At 36.3% G+C, this 16,266-nt stretch overlaps 2 protein-coding genes across 2 annotated transcripts; one reads left to right on the plus strand and one right to left on the minus strand.

The window, feature by feature from the left end:
- Positions 1-2,778: 2,778 nt before the first annotated feature.
- Positions 2,779-7,601, minus strand: LOC149410388 (uncharacterized). Its single transcript, XM_089649004.1, has 4 exons — positions 7,436-7,601; positions 5,895-7,310; positions 4,780-5,427; positions 2,779-3,417 (listed from the first exon to the last, which is right to left on the minus strand). The coding sequence occupies exons 1-4, from the start codon at positions 7,436-7,438 to the stop codon at positions 2,779-2,781; spliced, it is 2,706 nt and encodes a 901-aa protein (XP_089505130.1). The 5' UTR covers positions 7,439-7,601.
- A 2,589-nt stretch (positions 7,602-10,190) lies between these two features.
- Positions 10,191-13,795, plus strand: LOC149410389 (uncharacterized). The gene is made up of 3 exons (XM_089649005.1): positions 10,191-10,367; positions 10,613-11,791; positions 13,664-13,795. The coding sequence occupies exons 1-3, from the start codon at positions 10,365-10,367 to the stop codon at positions 13,793-13,795; spliced, it is 1,314 nt and encodes a 437-aa protein (XP_089505131.1). The 5' UTR covers positions 10,191-10,364.
- Positions 13,796-16,266: the final 2,471 nt, after the last annotated feature.

A 16,266-nucleotide genomic window follows, 5' to 3' on the forward strand; every position in this document is an offset into this window, starting at 1 on the left:
ACGAACCTTAGTTCTCCCGATATGAGATTCTCAATTATGCCGTGACAATTAACGCGCCATTGTAAAAAGGACTAGTTATTCCTAAGCAGTTTTTATCTTCGATGACTAAATAGTGATTCTACAATGCGAGTTGCCAGTTGGATTAATTTATTGTCAAATCACTGCAAAGGACGCGCCACTTCCCCAGCTTCGTACAAGTTGGTTTGTTCCTCTCACCCTCATGGGTAGGTCTAATTTTTCTTTGGTCTGTGATTACAAATCTTCAACAAGTTGACAACAGTGTGTTCATGCAATGTTTTTTTAGCTTTTATAATATAGGTCTTCTTGACTTATGCACTACATTACGCGCAACAGCTTTATGAACATTTCCTGACGTGTCGTTCCATCTCTAATTGTGTCCTATAAGAACAAAGGCACTTTTCACAAACATACGGTTTGACTCCCGAATGTTTCAACTTGTGCAGGTCCAAACTGGACTTATACCGGCATGAAAAGTCACACATGTCGCAAGCAAACATCTTTTCCTTCGTGTGTGAGATCTTATGCTTCCTCAGGTGCATCTTTTGCCTGAAAGACTTGGAACACAGATCACAAGAGAATGGGCGTTCGTCGGTGTGAATCATCCGGTGAACTTTAACAGAGTTGACTCTGGTGTTAGAATAATCGCAAAAATCACAGAAATACAAGTCATTTTCTTTTTTGAATTCGCCCAGTTTGTATTTGCGTGGTCTTCCTTGGGTTTTTATCATTCCTTGTGCGAGTTGTGGGTCCACAAATGGGTCGTAAAGAGTTGGTTTCTTGATTCTGTTTGTTATTATTTGTGAGTGGTTCAATAACGGGCCTTGGGCATGTTCTTCACGTTGAAGGGGTTCCTAAAAGAAAGTTTAACAAATTACTGGTTTTAATCTTCTTCTTTGTATGGTGGATGAGAGTTGGAGAAGGTCAAAGTGGAATGCTGAGGTCATAAAGCCCGTGGACAGCATCGGGAATCATTTGATTCAGAATAGATGTGTCTGAAGGAAACAAATGTTTTAACAAATCAAAACAAAATGCATGTAAATATATCTAAGGAAACAACAATTTTTTGTATAAATACCTTACCTGTATACTACTTTGATACACAATCTTTTGCTGATTGTTTTTACTATCAAGATACTGTTGTGTTTCTCTTGATTTATGATTACACCCATCCATTTCTCTAACATCATTCAGATCTTTCTTCTGATTGTGTGTGAGTCTATGTTCTTGCATAGTAGACTTATACACGGTAGTAAAACTACACACATAGCACAAATACAACATCTTAGAATGCTTCAAAGTGTGCTTTTTTAAATACAAAAGATTCCCTGTTGTAAAATCACAAAGTTCGCAATCGTAGCTACGCAATTCAACGTGAATAGCTCTATGACGAATGAGTTCATTCCTAGTTAAGAAAGATTCGTTGCAAGTTGAACATATTAACACAGCGTTGAAGCATTTCTTTTCGTGCTTGTCCAGTGTGATCTTCATTCTGCAGATGTAGCCGCATTTCGAACAGACAAATGATTTTTCTCTGTCGTATATTTCACTTTCTCTCGCACTTCTTTCACGTTTAATTCCAATGTGTGTTTTTTTGTGCTTTATTAAATGTTCTTTTTGGCGGAATGTTGCAGAACATACGTCACATAAGAATGGTCGTTCGCCGGTATGTATCATGCGATGAACTTTAACAGAATTCAAACGTTTATTAGAATAGTTACAAAATTTGCAATGATATAATCCATCTATTTTCTTTTCCTGGTTCCGTTTAAATTTTCTTACAACCATATCCTTTTCGTTTGAAACAAATTTCGACAACAGACGTTTCATTTTCTTGTTTTTCTTTTTCTTTACAGCAATTATTTCTTCTTTTGGAACTTCGTAATCACTTGAGTTGTGTTTTTCTTCCTTGCAAGCTCCGTAATCAGCGTTATCACTGCAGTTGTCCTCGTAATCAAAGTGGTCGTTACTGTCATAGCTGGAGTCGCTAAAAGTTGTTTCTACTTTGATTTTCATTTTTGAAAGTGGAATGTTGTCTGCTTCTGAATCGCAGTCCTCTTCTTCTTTAATCTGGTAATAAAAAATACAGTCTCAGTTTTATAATAATAATTGGCGCAGACCCATGAAAAATGACAGGACAGTATAAATTTTTGTCAAATCATAAAAAAAATATATTACGTTACAGGCAGGTACATTATTTACCACTTTTCTAAATTCTTCACACAATCAGTTCCAATGTTGAAAATGAAACTTAAATTCAAAGCACATTTGAGTTCATTGAACCAGATTTTATGCAGGGCGCTCAGACAACTGAACTTAGTATATTTGATAAAAACTTTTCTTCAGAGCACCTTCTATTGAAATATCCCAGAATGAACACACGTAATACAGAGGAAACTATAGAATAAAGAAGAACCTAAGAAATGCCATGTAGGCGTGTTTTGTGATCCAATAGTCTGTGCGAGTAGCATACGCGCCACCGTGGGTATCCGCCATACTATTTTGCTAGTGTACGAACACGACACGACAAGACTACGGGTGTGACGTCATTTGCACGCTTCTGATAGTGCAGGTAGCGCGCAACGCTATTTGCATTTGCATCTACTACACGTTTGACAAAAATGATGTCTAAACATGATTTGAATGTTAAATTTGTCCCGAGGTGGGAATATATCCATCGGTTTCCATTCAAATCTATATGGAAGGCATTACTAGCGTTCTTCTGTATTCTATGAAGGAAACAATAATAAGAAAAACAGTTTAACAAACCTCATTTTGTGCTTTCAAAACTTCTTCAATCGCATCAAGTTTGTGCAATATTTTTTTACTTTTACTAGTTTTAAAATTTTCTACATTGTGATTCAATTCGTGTTTCTCAAACATTTGTTTATCTAAAAAGATGGCAGCACACATACTGCACATATATTGCACGCAATCCAATCTATGAACGTCCAATTCGTCCGACTCAGCAAAACTAAACTTGCACCTATCGCACTCAAACAATTTCGGCTCGTGCATTTCTCTATGGACTTCCATGCTCGATTTGTCTATGCTTGTGAAATCGCAGAGATGGCATAGATAAGTTGTTTCTTTATCGTGCCGGTTTCTATGCAATTGTAAGTGCTGTTTGCGTCTATAGCTTGCAGGACATATATCACATTTGTACGGTTTTACACCTGTATGAATAAGGTGGTGTACTTTTATCGATGCTAGGTTTTTCGTAGTAAATTCACAGGTATTACAGTGGTAGATTTCGTTTATCTTTTTGCAGATGTCCTTGTATTGCTGGGAGAGGATGGCTTCTTGCTGTATGTTGTAATCGTATTGGTTGAAGTCACAGAACTGATCCAGTAGGCTTTTGTTTGAGGAAGGGTTGCAAAGAAAGCCGGCCAAATTTCCCTGGAAAAGTTGAATGGTATTAAAGCAAAATTTAGCAATATTTTTTACCGCATGAGTCCTCACTTTTTGGCGCCAAGTTTCAGTCAAAGAGTCATTTTGAATATTTTGAGGGAATGTTGTGAGGTCGAAGATAGTGACATATAAGAGGAAGGTTGGGAAGTAGTTGGCTATTCAGATTTGGTCACTAAACATACAGTTTCAAGTTGTACGTCTGACAATAAACTCAACCTTAATCCGACAATAACAGAATTCATTTGAATAGCTTTCATTAGGAGGCAAGCCCTTCTTGAATCGAGTTCAATACATATTTAGGATCCAGATGTAATCCTTTCTACAGAAATAAAACTAGAGTTGAATAGTGCAGTACAGAGTAATAGTACAGTAATACAGCATTATGGACAATAGTCTTTCTCTTGAATCGCAAATTTCAAGAACTGTGAGTTCTGGCTTCTCCGTCTAAAGATTAAAACACACATATCACCCCGGCACTAGATCAACATTGCCTTAGCTCGAGCCGTTTAGAATATCACACTAAACAGCATCGTAGCAGCAGCGCCTCGCCTCGGACAAGCTAGTGAAATGAGGCGAGACGATGCCAATCCAATGCCAAGCTGATATGTTTGCGATAACCTTAAAGCAGATAAAAATCAATCAGGAAATGCCTTCCCTCCGATGGAGCAAAATCACTCATAAATTCCTTCATTGTCTCACATACGGGCTATTGTAATAGCTCGTACGTCGGCCTCCCTCAGAAACAATTCAATAGGATCAAGTCCGTTTCTAATGCTGCGGCCAGAATGATATTGTCCCAAAAAACCACTTCTGAGGGATTGCCTTCATTGGCTTCAATGCCCTGAAAGAATAGAGTTCAAGATCTGCTTAATGACCTGCAAAACATTGCAGGGAATGAAAGGGACAATACTTAAACCATAGACAGCTTACTCTAAGATTTAAGTGGCTAGTTAATTTGGAATAAACTTCCCTCAGATCTTACTAACATCCAGAATTTTGCTGAATTTAAACAGGTTTGATTCTTTTTAATTTATTACAATCAGCCGTAGTCTCAAGTCTCGCTTTCAAAATACATCTATTTGAATTTTAATTTTGTTTTAGGGAATGAATGAAATGGAATCTTGGAAGTGGAAATTAACCCACTTCCCGACTTGGCAGATAGACAACTTTTGGTGGCAATCAGGCTTACACACACCGACATACACGCATTACTCTGTAATTGGTTGACATTAAAAAAGTTACATAATTTGGGTCAGTTGACTCCAGTCATTGCGCTATACTAATGTTGTTGTTTACTCATGTTAAAGTTTTGATTCTGAATGCTCTCTCTCGAAATTAAATTGAATGTACCTTTTCCAAATGAATTTTCAAATGCTTAACAAGATGCAATTCCTTTGTATACTTCAACTTGCAAATATTACATGGAAATTTCTGCATATTCATCAGCTCCTTGAAATTAGGATTATTCTCCGCGTGCATCAACTGGTGCCGCTGAAGACTGGCCTTGTGAGCGCACGTGAATCCACAAACATCACACGTAATGATAGTCATCGTCTTGGATTCCTTGCCGTCCTTTGCTGTCATGTGCAGGCTCCTGTGTTTCAGCAGATGGTGCTTTCTAGTGTAGCTAGCGGGGCATAGATCACAGAGGAACGGACGTTCACCAGAATGCAACAATTTATGAACCTTTACCGAGCGATGTCTACGACTTGAAAAGTTGCAAAGATCACAAAAGAAAAACCGATCGACGCTTTTAGGTGGCAAGTTTTCAACCTCGGTCAAATTTTGATTGGGGCTTGTTTCGGTGCTAACTTGAATAATATTGCTCTCTAAGTTATAATTGCTACATTCGCTTGTGTTGTTTTGTTGCGTTTGGAGCATTGATGTGTTTGTGGTTTTTTTATCATTTGTTTCTAATTTGTTGCTAATTTCTTTTGCTGATTTTTCGTGCTCTTGATTTATCTCTTGAATTGATTTATCCGTCTCTTTTTTCATTATCTGAAATAAAAAAAGAAAAATTATAATAAGCATGGCAAATTTTTTATTATGTTTTAACATTAAATGTACGCAATCGTTCTCATTTTGGTCAATGCACCTATTTAAATTTAACTTTTGTTTTTTGTTGGTAGATTTGTCTTCCTATGTAGGAAATTCAATCCTCAGTAAATCCTCAATATATATTTTTTTAATTTTAAGACATTTAAAATGATGTATTATTGTAAAAAAACACATAGATGCTGTGTGGAGGGTCTTTCCTAATAATGAACAATTGAAAAAAGTGGAACAAACAATAGGCGTCTTGCCTTATTTATCGCAAGTTTAATGGATATGTGAAAGCTCCATCACTCATGATCGAAATAAAAAAGATGTACAAATTTTATGGTGCCATAACTTCTTATTTTGATCTTAGCAACGTCTTAGAATGAGCCAATTGTTAGTTTAAAATATTTATTAATATAGTTTACCTTATCTGAATTATTATGCATTGCATCATCCTTAAATTCAATTATATGTTTTTTTAATGAATTCTTCGCATTGCTTGAATATGGGCAGGAATCGCATTTATACCACTTCCTTGCATCGTCATGCATAGACTTATGCGCCTTAAACTGCAATTTTTTCAAACATGTAAAATTGCATGAACGACAAACATGCACCGTATCTTTCGGATGTTCTTTATTCAAATGCAATTTAAAACGAACACGAACTTTCGTTGTATACGCGCAAATATTGCAAGAGAATTTCAAATCGTTTAAATGTTTTAATTTGTGTATAGCTAAGGCGCCGGCTTTTGTAAAAGTTTTATTGCACTTATTGCATTTTGTTTTCGCGTCGCCGCACTTTGCTATGTGATTTTTCATGACGAAAGGCGTACGACAGCGATAATCACATTTAGTACATACATACGGTTTGATTCCTTTGTGAATTAGGTTGTGTTGATCCATTTTACTGCGCACGGCACACGAATATTTACATTCGTTGCAAAAGAACAACTTTTCTTTTGTGTGTGTCATTCTATGGTTTTTTAAATGTTCTTTTTGTCTAAAAGATTTACTGCAAAGATCACATTGGAATGGTTTTTCCCCTGTATGAACCATTCTATGAGATTTAACCGAGCTGACTTTTTGACTTGAATATTCACAAAGATCACAGAAAAACATACCATTAAACTTTTTGAATTGAATAGATTTCTTTTTCAAAACTACAAGAGGTTCATTTTGATTATTAAGTATTGGAACTTGTTTATTTTTTTCTTGAATTTGAATGTTTGTAATTGGAACATTATCATTTCTTTCTTGAAATTGAGCGATTGAATTTGAAACATCTTTGATTCTTTCTTGAAATTGAGCACTTGAAAATGGAACATCTTTGTTTCTTTCTTGAAACTGAGCGATTGAATTTGGAACATCTTTGTTTCTTTCTTGAAACTGAGCATTTGAGTTCGGAAAATCTTTATTTCTTTCTTGAAACTGAACAATTGAATTCGGAACATCATTATTTCTTTCTTGAAATTGATTGTTTGAATCTTTATTTCTTTCTTGAATCTGAGCGATTGAACTTGGAACATTTTTGTTACTTTCGTGATGATTTGAAATGTGTTTATTTGTTTCTTGGTCACTGTAAACACTGTTTAAACTGTGCTTTTCTGTTAGCGGACTAACGAAATTATGAATAAGTGAAGCATTGCCTCCTTGTGGATAATATTCGCTAAATTGATTAGGAAAATTGTTATTTTGTTGTGGAATTTTGTAATCTAATGCCCTTAAAGTATAATGGTTGAATGAGGGGTTTTGTTCCATATTAATGGGTTTGGTTCCATACATCTGAAGATGTTGATTCATGTTTAAGAGGTTTTGCCCCGGCGCGTACATGTAATTTGCCTAAAAACATTTAAAAAATTAATGCACTGAAAACTGGACTTGAAAGAAACAGTAAATTCATTAAAACAGAAAGTTTTATGAATTCCAAAACATTGTTTTTAACGTTCAAACAAAAAGCTGCTCACCATTTTTACTTCCGTCAAGACGATAATGCTTAACTTTTCACATAAAACCGTAAAAAAATGAGATGTCAACTCATTTTAATAGAACTAGGGTGATAAATAAACATAGTTTCTCAAATAATAATAACGATATATACAAATAATTTCACTGTTTTTAGTTTCCGGCCAAAAACTTGATCGGCCTTGGGAAAGTAAACGTCATAATCAGTGATACCATATCACAAAAATTAAAAATAATGTTTCGTGGGTAAAAAAACCATATATATATATATAAAAATGAAGGTTTTTTGTCTGTTTGTCCCTTATACTCAAAAACTACTGCACCGATTTCGCTGGAATTTCAAAGTTTGTTCTGATTAGTGTTAAGAGTGTTTAGAAAGTAGTTTTAATTGTAGAAGAAGTCGGGTAAGCCCGAGGAAGATGCATTATCTTTGCGTTGGAATGAGCTATGAAGTCTGCACTTTATATCTCTATCTCTGCACTTTGCAAATTGAAGTAAATTTAATTTGGTTTTTTAAGCCCCTGCATACCAAATTTTTATTGATTTATAACAAGTTTCTCTTCAACTTTTTAAAGTCCAGTAAAAAATGCAATTTTTTAAGATAATATCCATACATTTGTTACGTTGAAACGTTAATTATATGAAATTCTTGTTATTTGTTTTTGAGGTGTTATGCCGTGTTGCGCTAACTCCTTCTTTAGCCAACGTTTCGGACAGCATTGCAGTATCCATCATCAGTTAAAAATTAAATAACACATTTGCCCTGATGATGGACACTGCAATGCTGTCCGAAACGTTGGCTAATGAAGGAGTTAGCGCAACACGGCATACCACCCCAAAAATAAATAACAAAAATTTAGATCATTTTAGAAATGCATTATATATTTGTACAGCGCCTTTAAAGTGTTTTTCACAAAAAACCTCGCTATACAAATCATCTAATTATTATTATTATCACAGTCTCAGCCGTGTGTATCCGGGAGTCGCTATATGCACAGCGACTAATCGACAGGGGGCGTGGCCAACATTTCCGAGCATACCCGAAGTGAAGTGTTTCGGCGCTTTATTTGAAATTGGTTCTCCGTTCAGATTTTTTTGTGACGTCACGGCCGAGCATTTCGGAATATTGCCGAGCAGCCGATAGCTAATTTTCATCTTTCATTTCATACGATTCTTGCACCTTGATTTCATTTGGTTAGATTACATTACTATAGGGCCAATATCATAAAGTCGATTCCAAAGCCTTAATAAAGACTGTTTGGTATGACAACCACATTCTAATTCCTGCAAATATAATTAACTTTTGGACAATAAAAGACTTGTGGTAGGTCCTATGTTCAACTTTTGTACAGATTCGTATTAGGCCTATATATACTCAAAGTATCTAATCTTTTTACATTACAAAACAGTACACCTATGGGAAAGTAAAACTAGCATTATTTGGAGTCAATGTGAAAATTTGGATGCCATATAGCATGTTGAAGGATAAGTAAGCAATGAAGGAAGTTGGGAAATTCATTGATACATTTATTTATTGGACAATTTGTATAGCGCCGCTTTTGTGAGATATCACCTCAGGGGCGCTTTACAGTTGATGCAGGTATTACAAAAATATAAATATTTCAAAAAAACTGAATTTAATTTGATACATATAAGCTGCATATTTGATATTTGACATTATTTATTAATGGAAAATAATACATTACACCACACAAAGAAAATATAACCATTGAGGGAACAAACCCCTTTAATAACATGACAGATAAACCCTGAATTGAGCCGATCAGGTTCTGCCTCATCCTGAAATTTATGTTTAATAAATTGCTCCAACAATAGACATATCTCGTACTGAGGAAACTCCAGCTTCAACAAGCCTGAATTTCTTTTGAATCACAAACCATGTTACACAAACCTAGCGTAGCCGCTAAACTATTTGAAAACTGGGATGTTTTTCTTGCCTTGACGTGAGCAGGCGGTATAAAAGGGACACTTTCTTTTGAATCACAAACCATGCTACACAAACCTAGCGTAGCCGCTAAACTAATTGAAAACTGGGATGTTTTTCTTGCCTTGACGTGAGCAGGCGGTATAAAAGGGACACTTTCTATTGAATCACAAACCATGCTACACAAACCTAGCGTAGCCGCTAAACTAATTGAAAACTGGGATGTTTTTCTTGCCTTGACGCGAGTAGGCGGTATAAAAGGGACATTTTCTTTTTCATCATAAACCATGTTACACAAACTTAGCGTAGCCGCTCAACATCGCAGAAATAGTTAACTTAAATAAAATTTGAACGTAAAATAATAAAATCCAGCTAATAAATTTCAATCACAACGCACACAATGCATGCATATTAGGTAAATACTAATTTGACGGAATTTAACATTTAAAAAAACTTGGAACAGTTCGGGTATGCTCGGATTTGTTGGCCACGCCCCCTGTCGACTAGTCGCTGTGCATATAGCGATTCCCGTGTGTATCCGACTGCTTTTTCTAGTGTTTGTGCAACTGAAATTTGAACTAGAAAACAGAAAAATAAACCTAATATTCTTTTAAATAAAATCTACTTTTGCTTGCCAATAGTTTTAAATCTGACGCTTACAATCGTTTCCTCGCGTGCGCATTTATTAACAAGCAAAAATACACCTTACGACATAGATTTAAAGACTATTTCTGCTTGAAAATATTACAGAACTAGGCTGGGTTATAACTTTTATGACGTTACACCGCTGGAATGGAGAATGTTATTTTGGAAACAAATTTATTGGTGTTTTTGATTTGATTGAATTAATTCGAGCTTATCTAAAATGGTGTACATGATTTTTTAAACATTTAAAGATTTCTCTGAAAGCTTTCATCTTTGTGTGATGTGATTAATTAGATACTTTGTATTCCTTCTTTCAAAAAATATTTTTTTGTTGGTTTACAATGGTTAGTTGTCAGTTTTTTATAACATTTTTTTATTTGGTGATTTTTGTTTAAAATCTGATTTAATTGCATTGCAGATTTGTGCAAATGGTTTTATATTAACAGTTGAATTTATTTTTTAATTTTTGAATGAAAATATTACTTTAATTTTGTATTCTGCACAAACTATTTCACTATTATTTGTAAAACTTTTATGAAACAATGTCAATTAAATATATGTTATATCCGTTGTATTATTCTAATTTTAGGCGAACTTTGTGTACCCGCCAACTCAGAATATGATGAACATGGATCCTAATAACATTTATGGATCCAAAACCATTAATGTGGATCAACAATATCATTACAACCACATGGGAGCCATGGATTGCAAAATGCCCCATCAAAACTACAACATAACAAATCAGTATGCAGGATTTTACTCTCAACCTGAAACGACGCAGAATTATAATATAAGTCAGGTTATTCAAGAAGAAAAACAAGACGCTAACTTTTACAGCAGTAAATTATTGAATAATGTACAGCAACATTCTGGTTCTAATATAAGGGAAACTTATTTCAGTGAAGTTATTGCTAAAGAACAAGTTGTACTTGAAAAAAATTCACTTGAAATGGTTGCACCAAAAAAAGATAACACTCAAAATATGGTTAAAAATCACGTTGCTACTAAGGGGAAATTGCCGGTCAAAAAGTCACAGCAGTTTAAAAAGATTGACGGGTTGTTTAATTGTGATCTTTGTGATTACTCAAGTCGGAAAGTGAGCTCTGTTAAATCCCATCGTATGATTCATACCGGCGAACGTCCGTTTACCTGCGATTTATGTACCAAATCTTTCCGACAAAAGGAACATTTGAAGAATCATAGATTAACGCACACAAGAGAAAAGTTGTTTTTCTGCAACGAATGCCCTTACTCATGCGGTGTTCGAGGGAGTATGGATCTTCATAAGCTCATTCACAGAGGTATTAAACCGTACGTTTGTACAAAGTGTGATTATCGCTGCAGACGTCCGTTTGAGATGAAAAAACACAGAGCGAAATGCGAAAGTGTCATACGCAAATGCGACTCGTGCGATAAAACATTTTCAAAGAAAAGCGCATTGGCTGTACACAGAATAATGCATCTAGATTACTTGCATTTCGCTTGCCGTCTTTGTGAATATACGGCGAAGTTACGATCGAGGTTTAAGAGTCATTTGGAGAAAATGCATCCGGAAAAGACGTTTTTTATTTGCCAGTCATGTGATTTTTCATGCTCGAAGAAACGGCTATTTAAGGAGCATAAGTTGAGTCACGATGATAAGAGAAAGTGGTTTAAATGTGACGGGTGTGATTATTCTAGTTCTACTAAAAGTGCATTAAAGGGACACGTTTTAACGTGTATGGAAGACGATGCTCAACAAGAGGAAGCGTTGAATTTAGATCAGGTGCGCCATTACTTTATTACATTTCTCTCTCATTCATGAATATTGCTCATACTTTATTGTGATTTGTTTTAAAATACCATTTTTTTTACAAATATAATTTATTTATTTATCAGTAGAAAGTGTGATTGCAAGTGTTTTTTTCGATGCCTGTCTTGCTAGGAAATGCCTGTATCGAGACAGACGTAGGGGGTTCATAAATGCGTACAAAACGTATGCGTACATGCGTATAAATAATACTCAAATACTAAGGTTAAACGTATTTTTACATTCTTTGTTGTCTTATAATTTTGGGGGGTCAAACACCAATTGTGACCTAAGGGAAGAACCGCCACTGATGTTAACTATTGTATTTCTTAAAGATGCTGCCAGAAAGTCGGAGAATTTGTATATATTTCTGGTTCTCAATAAAATATTTATACATGGATATTTCTGAACGTATCGAAAACATGAAAACTGTTTTTGAAAGGTGATGAAATACGCTTTCAAATTTTATTAATTGAAGTGAACATATAATTATTAAAATTTTTAAAATTTTAAAAGTTTCAAAGTTAGCTATTCTTACGCTTTATCATTTAAACGCTGAAATAAATTAATGAATTAATTGATGATAATGAAAAAATAAACATTGTGTCAGGGTGTTTGTAAGAAAATAGCTTTTTAGTGTCGGTCAATTTATTTATCTTACATACAGGGTTCACAGCTTATAGTAAAAAACAATGATCACTTAACGTTCTCAATAGCAGTTAAACACAGCGTAATAGCTACAACAGAGGACCCGAGATCTCTTAGTTGGGTTGAGGTTTTTCCCGACAAGTAATGTCCCCGAGGAAGCTGTTACTTGAATTCCCAAGGAGGACCCGGGGGGTTCTCTCGACTTTGTAATGATTTCACCCTTCTTACATTTATACCTATATTGAAATGATGGTTATTTCTCCTGTCTGATCTGCAAAATGTTATAACATCCTGGTCATTGCCCTTCGATTTTCCTAAGCTGTTGGTGGCGCCCTTAGAGGACTACCTTAAGAAGAAACCCTAGCTAAGTCTTTCGACCCCCGTATGGAACATACGGCAGAAGATCTTAAGATTTAATTCGCAATAATGCCCCTTTTTCAGCGTTGTGTATTTTTTGGTTTTGAAATTCATATGAGATATGAACGGGCTATTAATGCATATATTTGTGGTAATCCTGGTTCGTTTAAATTAGAGTGAATGATCCCTTTACTATTGAAATTTTAAAAACTTTCTTATAAGACCGCGCGTTCAGCCTACTCTCGTCTCCTACAGTACCCCTAACTCTAATACAGTGGTAATCAATTGTAAACCTTTCCTTTTAAGCTCTTTCCTACCTTAAATAAATCCGAGGACATGAAATAGTTTCGTTATTGCACAAATTAGTATAGTATGGTATTGACATGCATAGTGCGACGGTTTTCACCATCTCAGCTCCGGGGTCGCCTTCATTCTGTTTTACATATATTAATTTTGTTATTCGACACTTAATCTTTTATAGGGAAGGGATGAGAGGGGGGGGGGGGGGGAGAGGAAGGGTAAACTATGTGATCGAAATGTTTTTTTTTTGCAAATTACGTTGGCTCCTCCGCTGACCAAATACGAGAACGGTGGATGGTGATCAGAAATCAAACGCTGACTCCGACGTGGCTACACTATACCCCACAGCTGGCGACCCATTTCATAAAGGTACCCTGACCTGTCGGATGCATTCACGTCCAAGAGAAAGCGAATTAAGTCATCACGCCACTTCCGAAATTGCTCCAACGCCCATTCCTCCGGACGAGCTACTTTACTGAGTCTAGATGGGGAAGGTAATTGCATCCCATATCATGATACTAACGCGATAAGTGTGTCGTGTAGGTTTTGCCTGATGAAGCTCAATCTCCCACGTGCCGTCAGACCTACAGTTCACCTCAAAGGAGCTGCTGTAATTCCGCCAAGGGAGCGTTCCAGTTGGCTTACATCAGCCCCTCGGTCGACACCATTGAATAATGTGATAGCGCTGCGGACTTATTCCCACGAAATATTACGCCGCCGCCCTCCACGTGGATTTTCACAGACGTCCAAAGTGCCTTCATCCTAAACGCCCCAACTGCAGGCCGTGTTCTCGTTCATTACCAGTTGGCTTCATAATCTTCATTCCACTTTCGCGCCCTTGACTCTACACGGCCCCGTTAGGGGGAGTAGTTCTCCAGCGCTTCGTTGGCCTGATTCGTCCACGTTGGCAACCCCTCTCACGTGATAGCGTGAGAAAAAAAATCCTTCTGTCTAGTCCGTGTTTGTGAGAAACGGATTTGCAGCGACACTATCAGACATTACCCAACTATGAAGTTTATTCGAGAGGTAAATTTGGGAATGGGGTAAGGCTTGAGGGTAATTATATTGATCTTGTCGGGGAATCCTGAAAATTGACATGTTGGTTTTATGTACATATTAAAGTGGATTAGTAGTAACTGTCAGTCGGCAAATATCAGCATCACGCGTTCCAAGTCCATCTGGGAATTTGGTTGAATTGAATTGTAAATAAAACACTTACCCAGCCCCTATCCGCTAAATAACAACATCCGGGTTGGGTTTTACACAACCGTTGCCATTTTGGGCGGGGTGTTCGCGAATATCACTAGATTTACCCTGAGCTTATACATAATATCTTTACCTCCACCTGATACATCCTCAACATTATTTTCCTAATTTTTATTGTGTTACCCTCTCTACCGGCCGTAACGAATGTGCTTCGATATCTCCTCCCTAACCTGGTAGTTATTGAAAAATTTCGTTGTAACACGGCTTCGATCGAGCCCAAAGCGCGGTAGCAAGATACTTAGGTATATAGATTTCCGTTATAATTTGACTTTAATCCGAGGCTCCATTGAAGCCCCCAATTAAAGTTTTATCACTTTCGTTTAATTTTTTCCGAGAAGAATATTTTTGGTTTATTATCTTTTGACCACAATCTTCTGTTTATGACCCGTGACTCTAATTGAATCCATAGCAATCGCGCTCAACTTTATTCGAGAAGAAATTTTAACGTTTATTAATTTTTATACAATTCATTTATAATCCGTGACTTTATTTGAATCCATAAGGCTAGCATTACACTTGTAAGTTTTTTCGTAAATTTACGACTTCTAGCCAATGGGCATCTTGCATTTTGAAAATCCAATGCGCCCATTGGCTAGAAGTCGTAAATTTACGAAAAAACTTACAAGTGTAATGCTAGCCTAACAATCGCGTTCAACTTTATTCGAGAAGGAATTTTAACGTTTATTAATTTTAATTACAACTCGTTTATAATCCGTGGCTTTATTTAAAACATAAAAGAATCGCGTTCAACTTTATTCGAGAAGGAATTTTTAGCGTTTATTAATTTTAATTACGACTCGTTTATAATCCGTGGCTTTATTTAAAACATAAAAAGAATCGCGTTCAACTTTATTCGAGAAGGAATTTTTAGCGTCTATTAATTTTAATTACAACTCGTTTATAATCCGTGACTTTATTTAAAACATAAAAGAATCGCGTTCAACTTTTCAACCTGAATTTTGTTATTACGTCAAGGACACTGAGTCTAATTTCTTCAAACACTGAATTTAACTGTATGTTTTTGCCCAGAAAATCTCTAAGTCCAGGATAATGACCAAAGTGATAATTCCTCCTAGCGCGGCGCGTATACTCCCTTAAAAGGTCCTCGGCGACTTGTGACGAACTATCTCGATTTGTGCCCGCGCATGATGTCTTATAGCAGTAATTAACTACGCTTGTCATTGCGATCCAACCTTTATTGAAGCGTTACGGTCTTATATTTCTCGCACAATATCCTCTGTGTGACTTAAAACTTATCAGACTTACCCTTCTGCGTTTCTCAGAAAAAATGGGCATCTGCTGTCTCACAACACAGGCCCGTACTGGTGAAATTCTGAAGTTTGCCCCATCCTGCAGGTGCCTTATAATCCGTCAAAATTGACCTGTTTTTCTAATTTAAATTTTTCGCGTTCCTATTTGGTCCGTGATGTGTGTTCTGATGACCTTTCCTTTAGTGCGCTAAGACGTCCTCTTACGCGTAACTAATCAAAATTTTCCTCTTAACTTTCCGTTTTCGTGGATATATCCTACAGCCTACCTTTAATCTTCTTTCTCCCGTGTGGAAATAGAACTCGCAACTCGCCTTTTGTCGAATTGAATGCTGTACACGTCCGTTCCTCCCTTTACCTCCCGAATCGATCACTTCTGACAACCATTCCCCTTCCTCCGTATGATAAGTCCCTTGCGTAAGGTCGCCTCCTACATTGCACATTTATTCACCTTCCCCTTTCGTAGTTTAGTATAATAATCACACTTTTCACTGATTATTCCAAGTTCCTAAGGCCTTTTCGGTACTTGTTCTAGTTGAAATGTCCCAGTACACATCATGTCGCTCACCCTTTGCCTTTCGTCCGAGATCGCATCGGTTTGATAACCTGTTT

The sequence above is a fragment of the Hesperophylax consimilis genome, chromosome 28, assembly GCF_061612785.1.
Source record: "Hesperophylax consimilis isolate HC1 chromosome 28, BYU_Hcon_1.0, whole genome shotgun sequence".
Classification (NCBI taxonomy): Eukaryota; Metazoa; Arthropoda; class Insecta; order Trichoptera; family Limnephilidae; genus Hesperophylax; species Hesperophylax consimilis.

Excerpts from the sequence above, each read along its gene's own strand:
- LOC149410388 (XM_089649004.1), bottom strand. Across the intron at positions 5,428-5,894 it reads TGCATAATAATTCAGATAAG|ATAATGAAAAAAGAGACGGA; the intron begins GTAAACTATATT and ends TTTTTATTTCAG. Across the intron at positions 3,418-4,779 it reads TGAAAATTCATTTGGAAAAG|GGAAATTTGGCCGGCTTTCT; the intron begins GTACATTCAATT and ends CAACTTTTCCAG.
- LOC149410389 (XM_089649005.1), top strand. Across the intron at positions 11,792-13,663 it reads AAGCGTTGAATTTAGATCAG|GTTTTGCCTGATGAAGCTCA; the intron begins GTGCGCCATTAC and ends TGTGTCGTGTAG.